Source organism: Sparus aurata, chromosome 1 (assembly GCF_900880675.1).
Source record: "Sparus aurata chromosome 1, fSpaAur1.1, whole genome shotgun sequence".
NCBI lineage: Eukaryota > Metazoa > Chordata > Actinopteri > Spariformes > Sparidae > Sparus > Sparus aurata.
In genome coordinates this window covers 5,569,162-5,590,795 of record NC_044187.1, presented here as the reverse complement: position 1 = coordinate 5,590,795, position 21,634 = coordinate 5,569,162, and the positions used below count along the sequence as shown (strand labels likewise).

General features: G+C 40.1%; 1 protein-coding gene and 1 long non-coding RNA gene across 2 annotated transcripts; both read right to left on the bottom strand.

Annotated features, from left to right (window-relative positions):
• Positions 1 to 108: 108 nt before the first annotated feature.
• LOC115588190 (sialoadhesin-like) lies at positions 109 to 20,971 on the bottom strand. Its single transcript, XM_030428601.1, has 22 exons — positions 20,878 to 20,971; positions 19,845 to 20,192; positions 19,537 to 19,758; positions 18,965 to 19,318; positions 18,241 to 18,465; positions 18,035 to 18,108; positions 11,048 to 11,129; positions 10,762 to 10,792; positions 10,562 to 10,623; positions 9,298 to 9,339; positions 8,981 to 9,214; positions 7,560 to 7,949; positions 6,896 to 7,111; positions 6,408 to 6,671; positions 5,514 to 5,771; positions 4,604 to 4,864; positions 3,894 to 4,154; positions 2,125 to 2,385; positions 1,495 to 1,755; positions 1,062 to 1,091; positions 831 to 950; positions 109 to 125 (listed from the first exon to the last, which is right to left on the bottom strand). Exons 1-22 carry the CDS (start codon positions 20,930 to 20,932, stop codon positions 109 to 111), a joined length of 4,068 nt encoding a protein of 1,355 aa, XP_030284461.1. The 5' UTR covers positions 20,933 to 20,971.
• LOC115587710 (uncharacterized) lies at positions 11,695 to 17,487 on the bottom strand. Its single transcript, XR_003985144.1, has 6 exons — positions 17,347 to 17,487; positions 15,545 to 15,634; positions 13,071 to 13,160; positions 12,589 to 12,694; positions 12,415 to 12,475; positions 11,695 to 12,189 (listed from the first exon to the last, which is right to left on the bottom strand). It is a non-coding gene; the product is annotated as an uncharacterized LOC115587710 (long non-coding RNA).
• Positions 20,972 to 21,634: the final 663 nt, after the last annotated feature.

Sequence of the window (21,634 nt, the reverse complement as noted above, 5' to 3'; positions counted from 1 at the left end):
CAGCATGAATTAATATGTAAGAATCTTTTTATGGTGAACGATCAAAATGATTTATTATTTATACAGTTTGTTTCAAAGTTTGTGGGAAATAGGGATGCTTATGTTTCCTTACTCACACTGGACATCTATGAAGAGAGATGAAGAGTTGATCTCTCCATACTGATTTTCAGCCATGCAGGAGTAGATCCCTCTGTCCTCAGAACTGATGGAGGAGAAATGATAAATTCCTTTTGGTCCTGGCAGCAGTGTTTGGTTCTCCTTGTACCAGGTGTAATTAGCTGCTGGGTTAGCATCACTGCTACAGGTCAGAGTCACTGAACTGCCCTCCACTATCTCAGCAGAGGGACTCACTGACACAGAGGGAAGCTTTGGAGAATCTAGTGACAGCATGTAAAGAGACATGTTTCAGTCCTAGCACGAATGATATGGAGGAACGTTTAATGGTGAACGATGCAACTGATTCATGACTGATGATCTCTCCAGCTACATATTCAAACTTCAACTGAAGACATCACATTTAATTCATCTTGGATGTTGTTATTGTGTAACAGGATTAACCTGCTCAAGGCCTTTTGTTCAATCTTACCCCCACAACTGTTTCTAATCAGTTGCCTAATATAGCAATTTAGAGCTGGAGTTGCTTCATATTCAACTTTGAAATGCAGAGCTTTCACGTGTTCTGATACATGTTATTTTTTCACAAAACATTCACATTTGGTTCAATTCAATCTCAAAATGTATTTAAACAAACAAGTTACTCCATTTTTCAACCTTGAACAAAAGTGTCTCGTAATTCTTGGCCTCAAAGAGTTGGTAATTTCTGCACTCACACTGGACGTCTATGAACAGGAATGAAGAGTTGATCTCTCCATACTGATTCTCAGACTTGCAGTGGTAGTTCCCTCTGTCCTCAGAGCTGATGGAGGAGATATGATAGATGCCATCTGGTCCTTGAGACAGCATCTGGTTCTCCTTGTACCAGGTGTATTTAGCTGCTGGGTTAGCATCACTGCTACAGGTCAGAGTCACTGAACTGCCCTCCACTATCTCAGCAGAGGGACTCACTGACACAGAGGGAAGTCTTGGAGCATCTGAGGGACAACAATTAAAGCCCTCCATGCCATTAATATCAATATGTTCTACACAGGACAAATCCACCTGATTCACAGGATTAATTAGAATAACTTGCTGCTAACAAAATAAGCATGATAAAACCTGCTGACGTCGATAATTTAAACTTACTAACTGTGGGAATTACAAACTTTAGATTTATTTATCAGTGTGTGGACTGGGACATGTCCTCTACAGAGAACACTATGATTTGGTCCTCCGTCCATGCCACATGTATTAAAGAGCTCTGATTCATCACACCAAGTCCGTAATTCTTCACACAATGAGCTACTATCAAACTTAACAATTTTATTTTTTTGTCTTTCATTACCACCAGTTAAACATACTAACAATGTGCCTCTTAGGTCAATGTGTTGTACTTACACTGGACGTCCAAGAAGAGGAATGTAGAGTTGATCTCTCCATACTGATTCTCAGACTTGCAGTAGTAGTTTTCTCTGTCCTCAGAACTGATGGAGGAGAAATGATAGACACCTTCTAGAACTCGAAGCAGTTTTTGTTTCTCCTTGTACCAGGTGTAATTAACTGCTGGGTTAGCATCACTGCTACAGGTCAGAGTCACTGAACTGCCCTCCACTATCTCAGCAGAGGGACTCACTGACACTGAGGGAAGCTTTGGAGCATCTAAAGGAGATACAGACATTCATGAATTCTATGCTAGCATGCTCTAAATGTATGACATCACACGGTTAGGGAACTATTTTCTGCTAACAAAGTTTTCCCTATGGAAACTGCTAACAGTGTTCAGTTGACCAACAGCAGCTGTGACTACAGCAGTGACTTGTGACTTTTGAGAAACTATTACTTTCGGTAAAGGTAGTTCCATGAAAAATGTCAACAGTAGAGTTTTATTTGGTGTCACAGGTATGGAAAACTATTTCTAACAATGTGATGAAAACAAGATCCTGTCGACAGTGCTGGGGGCAAAGTGTTCAAACGCAACACATGTTTGGAATGTGTGAATCATCTGCCTCAAAAGTGTTTTGTACTCACATTGGACATCTATAAACACAGATGTTGAGATGGTCTGTCCATATTTGTTCTCAGATTTGCAGTAGTAGTTCCCTCTGTCCTCAGAGCTGATGGAGGAGAAATTATAGACACCTTCTGGTCCTTGAATCAGTGTTTGGTTCTTCTTGTACCAGGTGTAATTAGCTGCTGGGTTAGCATCACTGCTACAGGTCAGAGTCACTGAACTCCCCTCCACTATCTCAGCAGATGGACTCACTAATACAAAGGGAAGTCTTGGAGCATCTGAGGGACAACAATTAAAGCCCTCCATGCCATTAATATCAACATGCTCTATGGATGACAAATGACAAATCCATCTGATTCGAATGGTTAATTAGAATAATTTGCTGCTAACAAAACAAGCCTTATAAAACCTCCTGACTGTGATAATATGTAAAGACTAGAGGTGGAAAAAAAAATCGATATTGCAATACATTGTTGTGCTCTCTGTCACGATAAATAATCGATATACTGACGGCAAATATCGCTATTTTATTACAACACACATTATGGATTTACCCCGCTGTCACAGTCAGTACTTAATCTCTCCTGTCCTGTTTGTGGGGGCGCTAATCCCGTAAATGATGGTAAAGTAGGTGTAAGCAGCGGCCAGTGAAGAAGACGAGTTAACAACAGAAGAAGAACAGATGCAAGAATGGCGGAAAATACGAAGAACGAAAAACAAATCAAAGACCCACCCGCGAGTTTCCACTCGAAAGTGTGGACCCACTTTGGCTTTTACGAGACAGATGACGGGAGAACACTGGTGCGGTCGTTATCGCCGTTGGGGGGGGGCATTCGTCATTCTTCTCGTTAATAAAAGTGCCCCCCGGCTGACGGTGACGAGTGTCCGTATGTCCGTCGGTCCCCCGGCTGACGGCTAGGAGCCGGGGGACCGACGGACGGACGGACACTCGTCACCGTCAGCCGGGGGGCACGTTTTTTAACGTGAAGACCGCGGCAGCCCACTAACACCCGCTATAAAGCAGCTAATATTGAAAATGAGTATAGCAGCTCAGCGCCGCTGTTCTGTCGTCTGGAGAGAACCCTGAGCTGCCTGGACCAATAAAGTGCATGAACATTAACAACATGTCTTATGTAAACCAGGACAGTGCTTTCTGATACTGAAAAGTCAGTAGCAACTTGTTTTATGTAAACTTGGGCCCGTTTTATTTTAAAAATAGCTAAACAAAATAAGAATAACATAAAAATGTAATGAAATATTGGGCACATTTCAGTATGCAACCAATTATGTGCAGAGTTATGTTCACCCATCCAGTAGCTGGGAAGTGGGAACATAAAAGTGCTTTGGGTCAACCTGGACACATCAAGGCATATTACATTTATAAAAAATAAAAAATAAAAATAAATGCAATAGATGTATAAGACGTTTTTCTTTTTCAGTCACATATCGTGATATATCATTGCTGAAATTTCTTGCAAAATATCGAATATTGCAGATATCGTGTATCGTGATATTATCATTATCGTGGGCCAAATATCGTCACAGTATTGAATCGTGAGGTACCCGTATTGTCCCACCCCTAGTAAAGACAACCTGATAATCCACAGCAAACACTATAACTGGCTTTTCTTTATGTTTCACATTGTGTTAAATTGCTCTGGTTTATTACAACAAGTCTGCAATTCTTCACAGAATGAGCTACTCTCAAACTTTTTTTTCTCTCCTTCATAACTACTCATTTAAACAAACTAACAATGTGCCTCTAAGTTCAAGGTTTTATACTCACACTGGACATCTATACAAAGGAAGGAAGAGTTGATTTCTCCATGCAGATTCTCAGACTTGCAGAGGTAGATCCCACTGTCATCAGAGCTGATGGAGGAGAAATGGTAGATGCCATCTGGTCCCTGAAACAGCATCTTGTTCTCCTTGTACCAGGTGTAATTAGCTGCTGGGTTAGCATCACTGCTACAGGTCAGAGTCACTGAACTGCCCTCCACTATCTCAGCAGAGGGACTCACTGACACAGAGGGAAGCTTTGGAGCATCTAGTGACAGCATGTAAAGAGACATGTTTCAGTCCTAGCACAAATGATATGGACGAACATTTAATGGTGAACAATGCAACTGAATGACTGATGCTCTCTCTATCTACATATTCAAACTTCAGCTGAAGACATCACATTTAATTCATCTTGGATATTGTTATTGCGCAACAGGATTAACCTGCTCCAGGCGTTTTGTCCAATCTTACCCCCACAACTGTTTCTAATCACTTGCCTAATATAGCAATTTAGAGCTGGAGTTGCTTCATATTCAACTTGAAATGCAGAGCTTTCACGTGTTCTGATACATGTTATTTTTTCACAAAACTTTCACATTTGGTTCTATTCAATCTCAAAATGTATTTAAACAAACAAGTTACTCCATTTTTCGACCTTGAACAAAAGTGTCTCGTAATTCTTGGCCTCAAAGAGTTGGTAATTTCTGCACTCACACTGGACATCTATGAAGAGGAATGAAGAGTTGATCTCTCCATGCAGATTCTCAGACTTGCAGTAGTAGTTCCCTCCGTCCTCAGAGCTGATGGAGGAGATATGATAGATGCCATCTGGTCCTTGAGACAGCATCTGGTTCTCCTTGTACCAGGTGTATTTAGCTGCTGGGTTAGCATCACTGCTACAGGTCAGAGTCACTGAACTGCCCTCCACTATCTCAGCAGAGGGACTCACTGACACAGAGGGAAGCTTTGGAGCATCTGAGGAAGTTCAAACCTCAATGATGTCAATATCATCATGTTATGGATGAAACAGCACAACTACAATATGTAGCAAATACATGTTCTACAAGAGTTTAAACACAACAAATCTCATTACAGCAACAGAATATAGAGTAATCCATCTTTGCTTACTATATATAAGTGTTTCTTGCCCACAGCTGTGCATAAATTACAGGTTAGAAAGCTCTTTTTATAATACACAAATATTAAAGATGACAATGTTATCTTGTCATTGTCAATCATGAGAAGCAGGAAATAAGAGTTTCGTATCAGCTGAATCTTATTGTGAGTTTCTACTTAATATCTCAACAATGATGACAAACTTTCCAAATAATAACTATCTTAAATTGATGGCAGCATCTCAAACAAATTACTTGGTTTTACAAATAATGACCCAACATAATGATTGACATTGACATATATGAGGAAACAATGCATGGTCCTCTGAACATTTCATAATGTGTTCATAGTCCCTCCTGGATAAATCACAGTAACTGTCTGCAATATACATGCTAACACACGTCACTTAGATTGTGGTCATGGTAAATATTATCATGTTCACATTGTCATTCTAAACCGGCTCCCATGCTGATTGTAGCTTTTACATTTTAATGAAATTTGAACTTACACTTGACATCTATGAGAATAGACGAAGACATGACATGTCCATACTGATTCTCAGACTTGCAGTAGTAGGTTCCTCTGTCCCCTGAGCTGATGGAGGTGAACTGATAATTGCAAGGTCCTCGGAGCAACTGTTGGTTCTCCTTGTACCAGGTGTATTTAGCTGCTGGGTTAGCATCACTGCTACAGGTCAGAGTCACTGAACTGCCCTCCACTATCTCACCTGAAGGACTCACTGACACAGAGGAGGTCTTCGGAGCATCTGGAGGAGATTTGTAAACATAAATTAACTATAAAATTAAAAATGTTCCACATCAGCCTGAGCAACTCAGAGTGCTCCTGTAACATAACAGTTAAGGCTGCAGTCTCACATTTCCTATTTCCTTTCGTCCTGCACTTACAGCATCTCAGAATAGTATATCTTTTACTTTTCATTACACAACTCTACAGCTACCATGTTAAAAAACAGAAATTTAACAGACTACAGACTACAGACTATAGTTGAGCAGATAACATTAGTAAAAAACAGTACATTTAATTCTAGTTCTCTTTAAAGACATTTCAAACAGATCAGCAGCTTCAATTTCTTTTCTAAATAATTAATCTTCTTTCCTTCTAATCTTTCTGTCTGTCTTCATTGTTTGATCTACTCTTTTAAAGTAAGTAAACAGTTGTACTTTAAATCCTCACTGATTCTTTGTTGGCTTAATGGCCTGATAACAGGATGTTGAATAAGAGCAAATTCATGAAAGCACTTATTGATTTATGATATTGTATTGAAGGGACACTGATTAAAGTCATTTTTTGTTTGGGGTACTTTGGGGACTGTTTCTATAACATGGTTCACTGAAAGTGTCAAGAGGTTATTAATAAAACTTGTTTGATCTGTTTCACTCACATTTCACATTTATAGATATGGAATTATGTGATCTCCCAAGTCCATTCTGAGCGTAGCAGCGGTACTCTGCAGAGCCAGAGGGCTGGATGTACCTCAACACAAGCTGTGCTCCATTACCGAGGAATGTTTGGTAGGAGTTTACATATTTGTACCAGGTGTATTCAGCTGCTGGATTAGCATCGCTGTTACAGGTCAGAGTCACTGAACTGCCCTCCATGATTTCTCTAGAGGGACTCGCCCACACTGAGGGACCGTTGGGAGTATCTGAAAGAGACGTTGTGATACAGCCCACATTAATTAAAATAAATATGTGTACTGTGAAACAGTCTGCATTTAAATGTTCAATTATACACTGGAATGGGCAAGTGGTAATGTAAAGATGCACATTGAGTGGTGTAATTAAAGGCTTCATGTCTTGAATAAAGGCTTTCTAAATAATACAAAATAGCAAAATTATACTTTCTTTATTGGTGACCCAAACAACTCACACAATGAAGGAGAGCGGTTATCCTCATATCCCTCCAAAGCACAGGAGATTCTGTCTCCAGGGTAAAAGTAGTCTCTGTGACTCGAGGACCCTGAAGTGATTTCATTGCCATTCTTAAAAAAGACATAGGAAGCCTCAGAGCACCGGCTGTGACACGTCACTTCTGCCAACACATAAGATGTTTCAGTTGTTATTGTGGCCACCGTCAGCTGGAGATCTGGACATGAGAACAAAACAGCCGTGTCACTGGTCAACATTTAACAAATCACAATCAGAAATTCCTCCTGCTGAAACTCTGAGGAACACAAGCACCTGAACTGAACTAACAGCTCAGTCACAGGATGAAATGTTGCCATTGAAGGTTTCTGCAAACTACAGATGCATAAAATGTACATTTCATATCACCTTTTGTATGATACATATAATTTTACATTCAGATAATCCCTCTTTCCTTAACCCCATCCAAGTGTTTTATTTTTATTTATTTTTTGACCTAATTAGGCCTTTTAATTTTTTAACAGTTGAAATGTAAAGACATGTAAAGCTGCAACATATTAGTGGTTTGAAAAAACTTACATTGAGAACATTTTTTCGGGCAATGTGCTGCAAACAATATAAAAATACATTTGACAAACAAGTTTGTTTGAGTTTGTGAACATCTGTACCTGTTACAGTCAGATATGTTCCAGGTAAATTTCCCCTCCATTCAAAGCTTCCTGTTTTGAATTTGAAGTCATACTGGCCTGCATCACTTTCTCTCAGGTCACTGATTTGCAGATTGGAGCGTATTCCGTTAGACAGCAACTCTTCCTCGACCCATACACGACGGTCATTGCTGTGGCCCTCAAACCCAAATCCAAATTCATATTCAGCCTCGATCTCGGCTTCAGATTCATACGACCATTGGTGGCTTTGTCCAGGACTGAACCAAAATCTTGACTCAAAGTCTTTCTCGTAAGCATTGTACAGACAATAAATGTTCACCGTTGAGCCTTTGGGAGCACAAGTGCTTCTGTAGCTGTACGTCACTCTGTTGCAAGAGTCACCATACACACCTGAAAGATGAAAACAGTCTTAATGGTACAACAGAGACTTGCAGTCATTGTACAGTCAGTTAGTGAGAGGTGGAAAAAGTTCTCATTTACATCATTTAACGTGCTGTTACCACACTAGTTGTGCATGTTCACACTTAACAGGAACTAGTTTATTACATAGAGACTAAAATGAACTGGTGCATGTTCATCTCTTCCATTTTCCTTTAGATAAGCTGCACTATGGTATCCTGCTCTGTGCAGACTTATTGTTTTTTACTGCACACGTTGTGCTAATGAGGCGTTGCAATCGAATCCCTCTCACCAGCTGAGCTTGTAATACAGATTTTAACTGCAGTATCTTTTTGGAGACTGTATATGAATTCATTATGGACTTGTAATGAACTGCCATAAACTTGAGCTTCAGGACTTGACTACAGTACTTTAAAACCATGACCATAGATTATGATAGAACCAAGATAGGAGAGAGCTGCTCAGTCTTGCTTCAGTGTATGCAGGGTTTTGCTGTTATGACTGAGGCTACAGCTATAGATGGAACTAGTTTTAATGGGAGCGTGCCTCTGTTCCCACAGACATTTCTAAGATTTTTTTCAAAATTAGGCCCTATGTTCCCATGTTTCCTTTTCCTAAATTTACCCTAACCCCTAACCAATTGCTCATTCATTCATTCATTCATTCACGGAAATGTAGAAACACAAAACCTAATTTTGAAAATATCCTATAAATGTGGGAACATAGGGCTGACCCCGTTTTGATGACTTCATACACAGTTTAGTCATTGAATCAGTTCCCACCTCGGGGTCGGACTCACTCTTCTCTTCTCTTCTCAAATCTTTAGGATTGTGATATGATTAAGGGACATTTTCTACCACGAAATTTGTATTAATTTTCTTTTCTTTTGTTTTGGCTGCTAAATCTTAATCTGAAAAGTAACTAATTGCCTACACCTGTGAGGTAAATACAGTCACCAATATTGCCATCTGATATAAAGTGGAACAGAAGTATAAAGGAGACTGAAATGGGAGTTAACGTACACACTATAGGAGACGGGTGATGCTCGTGTCTCATTATTGCACAGGCACAGTTGTCTTTATCATAGAAGTAGGCTGAATAAGTAGAAGCTGTTTCTCCTGGAACGACCTCTTCGTTCTTGTACCATACGAAGCTCATGGATGGAGGCAGATACTCATCGGCGACACATTTGAGCTCTGCCCAGGTGCAACTATATACCGAGCACTCGGACGATGACTCCACCTCCACCTGAAGTCCTGAGTACAGGCACACACATGAAACACAGTCAATGAAGATAAATAATTAAGTAAATCTTAAATACAGTATTCCAAACTGTTACCTATAGGCCGGTAGACTTGTGATGCGCTGATAAACCTCCCACCTGTTGAAACATGAACATGAAGTCAGTGGAGTCAATATATAATGCTCAGATTCTCTGACGGCTTAACACAACATGAAACTTTGCTCGTAGTACCGCCAGGGTCTCTACACATGAACACGAGCATTGAGAACATTGTTTGTGTACACGGAGTTTACAAAAAATAGTGTTAATCTCCAAATGTGGCGTAACATAGAGGAGGATTTAAGATTTCCCCTCCATTAAATCAAACAGTGCTACAAACTTTTTTCCATGTCCCAAAAATCAACTGGAAGCGGCGACCCACCCCAGCAGCAAGCTTTAGGAGCAGTGGTGTGCACGAGGGGGGTCAGAGGGGGCAGTCGCCTCCCCTCGTAGCCAAATTGTTGAAAAATGCGCGCTGAAGTGCCCTCTTGGTTGGCAAAGCACACTAAACTGCCCCCTTGGCTGGTTAAAACATGATAAACTGCCCTCTTGGTTGGCAAAAACACATGCTAAAGTGCCCTCTTAAGTGGCGAGAACTTGCTGTATGGGCCCTTTTTTTCTTTTCGCCCCTGCCCTTCAAAAAGTCTGTGCACACCACTGTTTAGGAGCTTTCCACCTTTACTCTCCTCCATGTTACGTCACATGCTTTTAAATGAAAGGTGCGATTTTCTGAGTTTGTTTCCTCCCTGTTCACTCACACTGCAGAGAAATGCAGAACAGGCGTCAACATTTACGCCCTGCTGCTGTGTGACATTTCTGTAACTCGCATGTCTGTGAGAAGTGATACTCCACCCAAACTCTATGTTTAACGCACGAAAAACTTCTGTCCTGTAAACCTGAGAGGATTGCTTTAAAAATGTGTAGTTTGCTCTTTCTACTGTCATCAGCAGAAGTTCTGTTAATAACAAAGGTGAAAAGTTTGTCTTAAAGAATCAAAATATCTACAAACTTATAAGTCTTTAACTAAAGAGACATCTGAATACACAGCTTCTGGCTCACATCTTCAAGTTCCTCTTACCAACGAGACGCCAGTGTAGCACTCGCAGAGAGACGTCACAGTAAAAAATATTTGATGAAATAATTATAAAATATTTGTTCTGACTCAGCCTCCCTAATTTCAAACATATTCATTCATGAACTGTTAGTTTAGAGCTCAAAAGACAAACATGCTTTGCAGGTATGAATGAAGAAACTTTGTAGATGACCAACATCCAGTTGATTTTTAAACGAGTGAAATATATAAAATATAAATATACAGTACCCAGTATGGAGAGAATGAAGATACATCCTCTGGCTGCTGCTGTGAAACCCATGGTCGACCTTCTTCACACACATTTAAACACACCAGCTTGCTGTTTTGCAAAATGCGACAACGTCCAGCAAAACTAAATCTTTCAAATAGTTATGGATGATCAAATCTGAGACAAAACTGTGCAATAATTGTAAAGATGTTTAACTTACAGAGCGACTTCAGACGGCAGGCTGCTTGTTCCTCCTCATCATTTCTCAGAAGACCAACTCCTTCCGCATTTCCTTCCTCTAAATCAAGCGTATGATGACGAATGTTTAAAGCGTAAACATGTGAAAAAACAGAGAGACACTTGACTGCTGCCTCCAGCGAAACTTCCACACCATGCAAACCTTTGAAAACTGCAAAAGTGAACATCTGATACCTTTTCTCCATTTTCAAAGTGCTTAATACACATTGTTATTCTGTTATTCTGTTTTATTTGCATTGTTATTGTACCTGTTACAAGCTCCCTGTCTGCTGGCCAGGATGTGTCACCATGGCTGGTGATTGGCTTGCCTGCCAGGTGATAGCAGTCTGGCTGATCAGAAAGAGTCTATAAGAGGGGGTAGGGCACTAGGCTCTGGTCTCTCTCCTTCACCTTGCTCACTACATGCCAGTGGACCAGCAGTGCTGTCAGTCAGCCGGGAGGCTGGCTGAGGTAGTACGCCTTTGATTTATGTTATTCTGATGGGTGCGGTAGTTCAGTTTTCGTGGCTTTATTTCAATTAGGATTAGTTGCTTTGTTGATTTAGGGTAGAGGGTTAACCCCAGTTCCGACTGCCCTTGTGGGTTGGTCTGGGAGTCTGCTCTTCTTTTGTTTATTTTGGCCGGCCCATCAGTTTGTTTACTTTGTTTGATGATTGAGTTAATAAAATTTACCTTCCTTTGAATCATAATTTGTTGTTCTGTCTTATGTTAGACCTAACTTAAAGGGGGTCGTAACAGTACCACAGATACATTTTGTCATCCATTTTTAATGGGCTCTTCGAGTCCAAGCCTCTAGTGGTCATTTAAGGAACTGCAGCTTTTTGTGCTTCTGCATTGGCTTCAATTCTCAGACCGGGAGATGAACACTTGGCATAGGAGGGAATAAAAGAGACAAAGACTTTTTAGAAATGTTTAATACAGAAATGATTCATATTGTACACCTTGACAAAAGATTGCTCTGCAAAACAATCATAAAACAATCTGCAACTCTCAGACTGGAAGCTAAACTGATAACAGTGTTTTAGAATTGTCTTTACGAGGCTGTGTATTTACGGCCTAACCAGACAAAAAAATAAGTATATTTACAATAACACATCAATGAACTATCAATTTACACATCCTGCTTCTCCTTCCTCATTTATTTGTTAAAGTTTAGCTTCAGCTACTAGACACAACACCTCACTGGAGAGGAGATGGAAGACAGTCACAAAGATTTGGAAAAATATCATTATTATCATGAGCAATCATTTAATTGCTATCTATTTTTCAGATGATATAAATGTGAATTGTATCTGTCAATGTGTTGGAAAGAGTCGAACCAGCCGATGTGCAAGACAGGAAAACACACTGCGGACCACTGGTGGGCAGGTGGAGGTGGAAGGTGGAAAGGTCTGGAGTGACAGGAGGAGGAAAATTAGTCAAATCATGACACGACGAGATATAAAATGGAAGAATTTCACCTTGAAGTCTCCTTTTTCTTGGAATAATACTGGACTATATAACATTAAATAAATGCCCAACAATTAAAAGAATTTACTTTATCATGAAGTTTGCCATGTTGCTAACATAACACAACATAACGTGTTTAGCTACATTCTTGAACTCTTCTTCCTCACCTGTTCTCTGCTGTCTTGTCTCTGTACAAACTGATATCGTCCACTGGACAGTCTGTAATTTCTTGATATGAGAAAGGATAAAAAACAGAATCAAATTCATTGATATTCACATTAAACAAATGGCTGAAGTGTGAATATTAGTGAACATAGATAAAGTGGTACTGAGCAGCTCACCTGATCCCTAGTAAGAGAATGATGATGGAGGCGAGGACAAGCGGGACGAGCAGGACGCACGTGATCACCCGTGAGCGGTTTCCTCTGATGCCTGATCTCAGTGCAGCTGTGACAATGATCACATGAATGGACAGATAATTCAGTCTGGAGTTACAGGATGTTTCCATTAGACTGTTGTGACTAATTTAGCATTAAGGTGAAGTACAAACATTTGATTTGCAAATGTAATGGGACTGAAAAATCCCTCACACGACTGATCACTGATCATGTTCCACTTTTTCATTGTCAGTGAGATTTTAAGTAGGTCAATAACTAAATAAGATACTTTGACATGTGGCTACATAACACAGACAAATTAATGACTGGATGATAGTTGGGTGAGCTGGATCGCTGACAAAGTAAGTAAAACAGATATAACTGATGGGAAAATAATACCTAAAGTTAATACAGTAGGTGTGTGCAGATAAAAGTGGGTAATTTACCTGTTACAGTAGTCAGATTTAAGGTGGAATTATGATGGCCTGTTGTCCCAGCAGAGTCTTGGTTAGAGGTGCTATGAGAGGGCTGTTTAACTGGGAGGTTAAGATGAAATAAAAGGTTAAAAAAATAGATGCTCAGGAAAGTTTAGGTTTTGTAAAATACAGTATGAGGGGCCTCTTAGTGTGAAGGGGGTTATGGTTTTAATCAATGGAGCCCAGAATTAACATAGAGAGAAAAATATATATCATGGCCATGTTTCAAAACATACACATGTAGGAACACAGCTAGTATTAAAAACTACTCCTGTGATATTTAATATATAAAAAGCCGACCCTTTAACTTCACCATCTGCCGACGGTCACATAACTTTATTACTTTGCTTATTACAGTCTTTACCTTTTCTGTTATCTGTTGTTTGTCCAAAATTGTCATTTCACTTATTTTACCCCAAATTATTTAGTCAATAAACATATATAATCATTTGTCTTTGTCTGGAACTTAATTATAATGTAGAGAACCGATGGATACGTGCAAAGAAGTCACTGCTTCAGAATATGAGATTGAATAAATTGATTTGAAAATTGATACTCTAGCTGTCCAAGTCAAACTTGTACAGTTAGATGTTTGGAATAGTTCCCTCCAGCCTATTCCAGTAAATCAAAAAAAGGAGGTGGTACCCCATTTACGAGTGTATTATTAATCACCAGTGATTAATGACCTTTATTATAAAGCAGTAATAGTCTCCTACATTTTTACATTTTGGATCTGTGAGTTGAAAGGTTGTATAGAGCCGCCACGCATTATTCTTTTGTCCGGATGCTGCGTATTACCAGATAGGTGACCTATTTGCATGCACAAGTGTTGCCGTACACTTGACTTGAACCGTTTGGGCGAGACTCTGTGGATGCGCGTCGGCAGCACCAAGGAACCCGCTTGTGTGATTTTATTGCCACCTGCTGCACCTTGACAGAGGTGCGTAGTGGGCACACACCCTCGAGTGTTCTGATTTTGAGTAGTTAACTAAACAGAAGACAACTGTCTTAAACAGTGAGAGGTTTCTTTAAGTTACTATTACGTGTTGTGTAGTACCAAGATCAGTTGCTGTGGCAACAATCCTGTCAAAAAGGACAGTGTGTTTAGATCGTGAAAAAGGGGCGAAGAAATCCCCTAATCGGTTTGAGTTGTGAAATCCGAAGTAAATGGATGAAATGCTTACTGCGGGTTTAAAAGAAAAAGTTTAGACTGTGAAAAAGAGGCAAAGAAATCCCTTGATCAGTTTATATTGTGAAAGCAGAAGTAAAAGAATGAAATGCTTATGCTGATTAAAAGTTTTCTGAAGTGCTGGAAAACTGTCTGTGAGAAGAAATCACTTCTGGCCGCCTTCACCCAGAAGTTGCTGTTGAGTGAATAGTAAACTCAACTGCTGTGAATTCCACAGCTTAGAAGTTACTCCCTCAGTGGTCAAACCACCACTGAGCCAAATCCTGCTAAAACAAGTGGGGGTATATGAGTGGGCGGAGCTAAAAAGCCTCTCCCTCTACCAATTGCATACTATTCACAAGGTTCCTCTGACAGGGACTTAGATAAAATGGTTTGAAGCATAACCTGTCTCGAACCCAAGCCCGGTGGTACTTACGATACCAGCGCTTACTTTAAAGATATAGTCATATCTAAAGGAGATTCTCAAATGTCATAGCTGATGAAAAAGTCTATCTAATTAGAGTAACATCTCATCAGGAAGTCAGCAAATTCATCAAAGCGACAATCTCGCCGTGTCAAAAAGAGCTATACAGCCCTCAGCAAAGTACTGATGGATGAATTTAAAAGTTAAACACAGAGACAGGTCTAACTACAGATTTAACTGTCAAATAGGGAAGACAAGAATCCCCTCAAGTGTCCTACAAGAGGCCTCATAAAGCCTACTTCCAACCTAAGAACGAAATAGAAATTATTTAGGTATTACATTGTAAAAATTATAAATGCACAAATGTATTATTCAAAATAATCTAAAGGTCGTGACTCAAAAGAGTCTTACAGCTAGTCACAATTAGTAACACCATAAGACTAGTACTTCCTACTAACCCTTAGAGGAAGTTAGGGTTATCAATGTTGTTTCCTCCTCATTCTCTCTTTGCTATATGATTAGACCTTAGTATATGATAGAGACAGACACCAACTCTGATCATGGAATGTGCCCCAGGGATACCTCGACAATGGGCAGTGTGACTTCATTGATCCAAGTTCCTGTTGCCACAGTCATTTGATCGAAGAGTGGGAATATGTAGGAACACATGCCCTTATGTCTCCATCACAAGGTACTTTGACATGTGGCTACATAACACAGACAAATTAATGACTGGATGATAGTTGGGTGAGCTGGATCGCTGACAAAGTTAGTAAAACAGATATAACTGATGGGAAAATAATACATAAAGTTAATACAGTAGGTGTGTGTAAAAGAAAGTGGATAACTTACCTGTGACAGTCGTCAGATTTAAGGTGGAAATATGATGTCCTGTTGTCCCAACACAGTCTTGGTTAGAGGTGCTATGAGAGGGCTGTTTAACTGGGAGGTTAAGATGAAATAAAAGGTTAAAAAAATGGATGCTCAGGAAAGTTTAGGTTTTGTAAAATACAGTATGAGGGGCCTCTTAGTGTGAAGGGGGTTATGGTTTTAATCAATGGAGCCCAGAATTAACATAGAGAGAAAAATATATATCATATCATGACCATGTTTCAAAACATACACATGTAGGAACACATGCCCTTATGTCTCCATCACGAGGCTCTGCTTCCTTTCCCCGTCCTTCTTCCGACTTCTCCCCTCTCTGCTTCTCTTTACTTCGGTCATTCTCTTCTGTCACTACACTTCTCCCCTCTCTGCTGCTCTCCTCTCCTCTCTTCTGTCCCTGCTTCTTCTCCTTCTTCTCTTCACTTCTTTTTATTCTTATTTTTATTTTTAAAGTAATCTTTACTTTTATTTTTGCAAGCTCTAAGAAAAGCTAATTGAATAATTACTTTAAGTGCTTTACTTTAATCAAAGTTTTTAATAGAACAAATTCTTTTCCTTTTGATTTTTTATTTTAATATACCATATACTGTATCACTGCCTGATCCAAATTAACAAATTATTGAACAAATTATTTTCTTTCTGATTTTTGATTTTGATATACCGTTAAATTATCACCACCTGATCCAGAAGAAGTTAAATTAGTTAAGGATCAGAACTTAAGAACCACCAGTTGAAACAACAAAGAAAAAGTCTTTTTCAAGACTGTGATCATCTGATGAAGAATGTTGCAGTCATTGTCTGCTTCAGAAACCTTGCAAGGAGCCTCCAGCAAAAGAGACTTTGTGTGCTCCCAGCCAAGACTGACTCTGTCCCCAGCGCTCCCAAGGTGGAAACCCCGCTGGGCCTTCGGACCAAGAGATCCTCAACAGAGTACCGGCCTTCCCTCTGGCTATTGGGTCGACTCGCCGTGCCGCAGTCCAACCCAGAACTCTCAAGGACACCAAGCTTCTGTGCCTCCTGAGTCCCTGACAAAACAGGCTGAACATCTTCATACAGCTGGATCCACACACATGAGAATGAGTGGTGTCTAAAGTTCTGACTTCTGTCTAAAGTTCTGACTTCTGTCTAGGTTCTGACTTCTTTCTAGGTTCTGACTTCTCTCTTATGAACTTAAGAAAGTTGAGGTTAGGGTCTCGTTAGTATTAAAAATTACTCCTGTGATATTTAATATATAAAAACCCAACCCTTTAACTTTACCATCTGCTGACGGTCACATAACTTTATTACTTTGCTTATTACAGTCTTTACCTTTTCTGTTATTTGTTGTTCATCTAAAATTGTCATTTCATTTATTTTACCCCAAATAATTTAGTCAATAAACATATATAATTGTTTGTCTTTGCCTGGAACTTAATTTTAATTTGGAGAACCGATGGATACATGCAAAGAAGTCACTGCTTCAGAATATGAGATTGAGTAAATTGATTTGAAATTGATACTCTAGCTGTCCAAGTCAAACTTGTACAGTTAGATGTTTGGAATAGTTCCCTCCGGCCTATTCCAGTAAATCAAACAACGGAGGTGGTGCCCCATTTACGAGTGTATTATTCATCGCCAGTGATAAATGACCTTTATCATCAAGCAGTAATAGTCTCCTACACGCAGATTCTCAAAAAAATCTGGTTTCAAGGAGGTAAAAAAAAAAAATGTAAAAACAAGAAGATGGATAAAAAGCATGTTTGTATTCAGACCATGAAACTACTTACCTTCAACAACAAGAAGATATAAGGTGACATGATGAAGTCCTCTTCTGTTCTGTGCTGCACAGGAATAATTCCCACTGTGTTCAGCTCTGATGTCAGCTATGGTGAAGATCTGTCCTGATGCTTTTGGTGAGTCTTCATTCTCCTTGTACCAGGTGTAATTAGCTGCTGGGTTAGCATCACTGCTACAGGTCAGAGTCACTGAACTGCCCTCCACTATCTCAGCAGAGGGACTCACTGACACAGAGGAAAGCTTTGGAGCATCTGGAGATGTATTAACAGAGAATTAGAAGTTGTATTTAAATATAAGAAGTTATGGGATGTGGTAGCATCTGAACTGGGTGTTTAATGTTTTTTGGGTGCAGCTAATTTCTCAAAATCTGTAGGATTATGTGAGATCCTTAATTATCAAAACATATTTTTCCCTGATGATCAGCAGAACTTTTCTTTGGCTTATCTTGTGTCTGGATTTTTAAAAGGCTTTGTTTCACTCACATGTCACATTAACAGAGATGTATTCAGACGTCCTCCTACCCAGCTCGTTCTCAGCTGTACAGTAATACTCTCCAGAGTCAGAGGACTGGATGGAGCTGAAGACAAGCTGTGGTTCTTTACTGAGAGGTTGAAGGTCTGGATCTCCATTCTTCTTGTACCAGGTGTATTTAACTGCTGGGTTAGCATCACTGCTACAGGTCAGAGTCACTGAACTGCCCTCCATTACATCACCCGGGGGATTCACTGACACAGAGGAGATGTGTGGAGCATCTGGAGGTGAAGATCACAAGAGAACTTTGAGACCACAGGTGACAAATTGTTAACAGTTGTCACAGCAGTCTTTAACCTACCTTAGATTAACCACCAGATTATATCACATAAATGACATAGGTCTACATTTACACAGTGAGGGAGAGCGGTAATCCTCATGTCCTCTGAACGCACAGGAGATGTTGTCTCCAGGATAAAAGTCTTCTCTATAAGAGGATGTTTCTTCTGGAATTTTCTCTCCGTTCTTGAACCAGACGTAGGAAAGACGACCAGCTGGACTGCAGCTGCTGTGACACGTCAGCTCTGCCTCAGTATACAACTGATGGACTGTTGTTCTGATCACCTGAACCTGCAGAGCTGGATACAATATTAGCCTTAGTCATTAAATAATCATGGGCACATATAACCATAACACAGGAGAGAATGTAATTCACTGTCTGAAGTGGGTGAACAAGCTCGACAGCGTGTTGAAGGTAAAAACAACATCTCTTCAGAGTTTTGCTGGACGAGCTGTATGGCGCCATTTTAGAAAACAAGTCCACAGATACTTCAGTTCTTTAAGACAATGCCGAAATTCTTCACTCGACTATCCGTCAGCATGGCAGTGAGGAGATTATGATTGGATTATCGTTTTTTGGTGAACATTTCCTTTAAAAGTGCTATTATTAAGAAAAGTTGTCCCACAATCCACAAGCTTCAGTTTTGGAGAATTGGGAATGGAACTACAAAAAAAAAAAATCTAATAATAATAATTCTTACAAATAACCTTTAAGTAGAAATTATAATAACTGCACATAATCTTTACTCATAAACATGTTTGTACGGTGATTGTGTGCTATTGTGTGTTCATCAGTACCTGTGACAGTCAGAGTTGTACCAGGTAAACTACTCCTCCACTCAAAGCTTCTTGTTGTGAATTTGAAGTGATACTGAGCTGAATCACTCTCTGTCAGGTCAGTGATTCTCAGAGTGGAGCGTCCTCTCTCTGATTCAAGGACCTGAACACGACCTGCAAACTGGGAGTCTTCACTAAGGTCCTCAGGCTGTGAAGGACTCTGCCACTGATGAGAACGTTCAGGACTGAACCAGAATTTAGATCTGATAGTTTCATAACTGCTGTAAGTGCAAGAAATGTCCACTGATGAGCCTTTGAAGGCACAGATGCTTCTGTCAGTGTAAATCACTCTGTTGCAGGTTTGATCAATGACACCTGAAAGATAAACGTATTTTAATCATCAGAAATACAGCTAAATCTTCGTATCAGCAATAACATGAAGAGGGATACTGTTTGGGGTCATAGAAAACATTACTGTATTGATTCTGCTTCTTCATGTTGGTGCACTGGGACAGGAAATGTGTTCATGCAGATCACAACTTGAGCTGTATTTTACAAAATGTGTGCAAGCCAAGTGAAAATGTTTAACTCACACACTGGAGGAGCAGGGAAGCCCTTGTGTCTTCTGACAGCACAGGAATAACTGTCTGCAGGATCAAAGTAGTCTGAGAATGTAGAAGATGTTTCCGCCTGAATTTTCTGTCCATTCTTGTACCAGATGTAGGAAGAACGTTCAGGTAGATGACAGGCGCTGTGACAGAACAGCTCAGCTCGGGTAGAGTACGATCGTCTCACCTGCACCTGCAGATCTGGAACTGTGAAGAAGGAACAGACGTGTTTTTTTGTTGTTGGTTTTTTTCAGATTTAGCTGTTAGCAAATATAAACCAATAAAAATGTTACCTGTGACTGATAAAATGACTCCAGGTGTAAGGGTGTGTCTCCTGTGTTGCTTGTATTTGAATGTGAACTTGTACACAGATGAGTCGCTCTCTCTCAGGTCAGTGATTCTTAAAGTGCAGGTCATCTTATCGCAGTAATACCACAGACGACCTGCGTACTCCGGGTCTGTTCTCAGGTCCACAGCTCTGCTATCCTGAACTTCAGCGAACCATAATATTTTATCAACTGAGACAGAACGTCTTTTTGCTGTGGTAGGCGTTCTATAGATGCAGCGTATGTCCACTGTTGATCCTCTCACAGCACAGATCTGAGCAGAGATGTATGTCAGCACTTTACTGCTTTGTACCACTGCAACACAGAGCGTTAGGAAGCACAGTCAGATTCACAATATGACAGACTTTTATCTGCAGCAGATGTATTTTGGCAAGGAAAAATAACCTCTTCGGGCGTTAAAACTCCTCCGTGCTGTCTGATAATATAGGCTACATCACATCACATCTAGATTGTGCTAAAATACAGATTAAGCATTGGGTAAAATACGGAAAACTTTAATTAAGTTTTACTGAACAGGATGAATGTCACCACTCTAACAAAGGTTTGGTGCATAAAAAGCTGTCTGCTTTGGTTTATTTCCTGTCTGTGTTCACACTGCAGAGGAAGGTAGAGAGACTGACAGACTTTACCGCTAAACTTTGTCGAACTAATGGTCAGCTATCACTGTACTCAGAGCTGAAATAGTGCAACACGCACACCTACAGTTATCACATGAACATGCTAACATTTAGAAGGTTGTTCCAGCTTGACATCGATGGATCCTTAATATCCCTCTGTCTTCTCTGGACAAATGTGCCCCTAACGACTCTGTAAGGACACTCCCACACAGGGTTTAACACCTGCAACCCCCCTCCAGTTAGTCAGAAATGTAAAAGCCACTTGGAGTAAGCCAAGTGGTCGTGTTTGACATCTGCACACCAACCACCCTCTGAAGTTCCTCAAATAAATGCACGAAAATGTGAATATGAAAGTACAGTACCTGATACAGAGAGAAAGAGGATAATAAATCCACTTGCTGCTGCTGTAGATCCCATAGCTGCTACTCTCTCTCATCCCTCTGTTTGTTGAATCACATCGTCAAGCACTGTAGATAATGTGTAGGGCAAATACTGTGCCTGTTTTCTTCCCCTTCAAAAGGATGTGGTCTTCAAAAAAAACGTGTGACATCATTGTGGTTGGCAGAGGTTGACAGCTGTTGTTCAAACCTGGCACAGCCCGTCTTCCGTCACGCATTACTGGAAAACAAAACTTAAGAATATCTTTCAGGTGTCTTCAGATCTACACTGCACACATACACCACGAGTTTGAAGACTGAGAATTATTAAACATGTTTAAAATAACTTCCTCTGTACCTGTTGTTGCAGTTTAAGAGAGAGAAGGTGGTTCTGGGGAAAGAAAGCTGATTTCAGCCTGAATACCAACCAAACATGTAGGTATTCGACACCCTGGAAATGAGACTCAACAATCAACTATCTTTCTTTATAATCAACTTTCCTATCAGATTCAGTTTAGTGTCAAACAGCTGATTCGAATCACATCATCAGACCTAAACATGACACACACATCTATGTGCAGAGTAGTACCAGATACCAGAGGATATTCTCATATATCTTCACGTGTTACATTCACCTTGAAACTGAACTCTTCAGGTAATCCTTGCTGGGATACAGCAGCGAGGAATATTACCAGTGATTGGTCCAGCAGGTGCACTTTGTAGATGTAAAGTGACTGATTGT

Coding starts and splice junctions, on each gene's coding strand:
- LOC115588190 (XM_030428601.1), bottom strand. CDS start 20,932: ATGGGATCTACAGCAGCAGCAAGTGGATTTATTATCCTCTTTCTCTCT. Junction 10,624..10,761: donor CTGCCGTCTGAAGTCGCTCT/GTAAGTTAAACA, acceptor ATGTGTGTGAAG/AAGGTCGACCATGGGTTTCA. Junction 5,772..6,407: donor CATATCTATAAATGTGAAAT/GTGAGTGAAACA, acceptor AATCTCCTCCAG/ATGCTCCGAAGACCTCCTCT.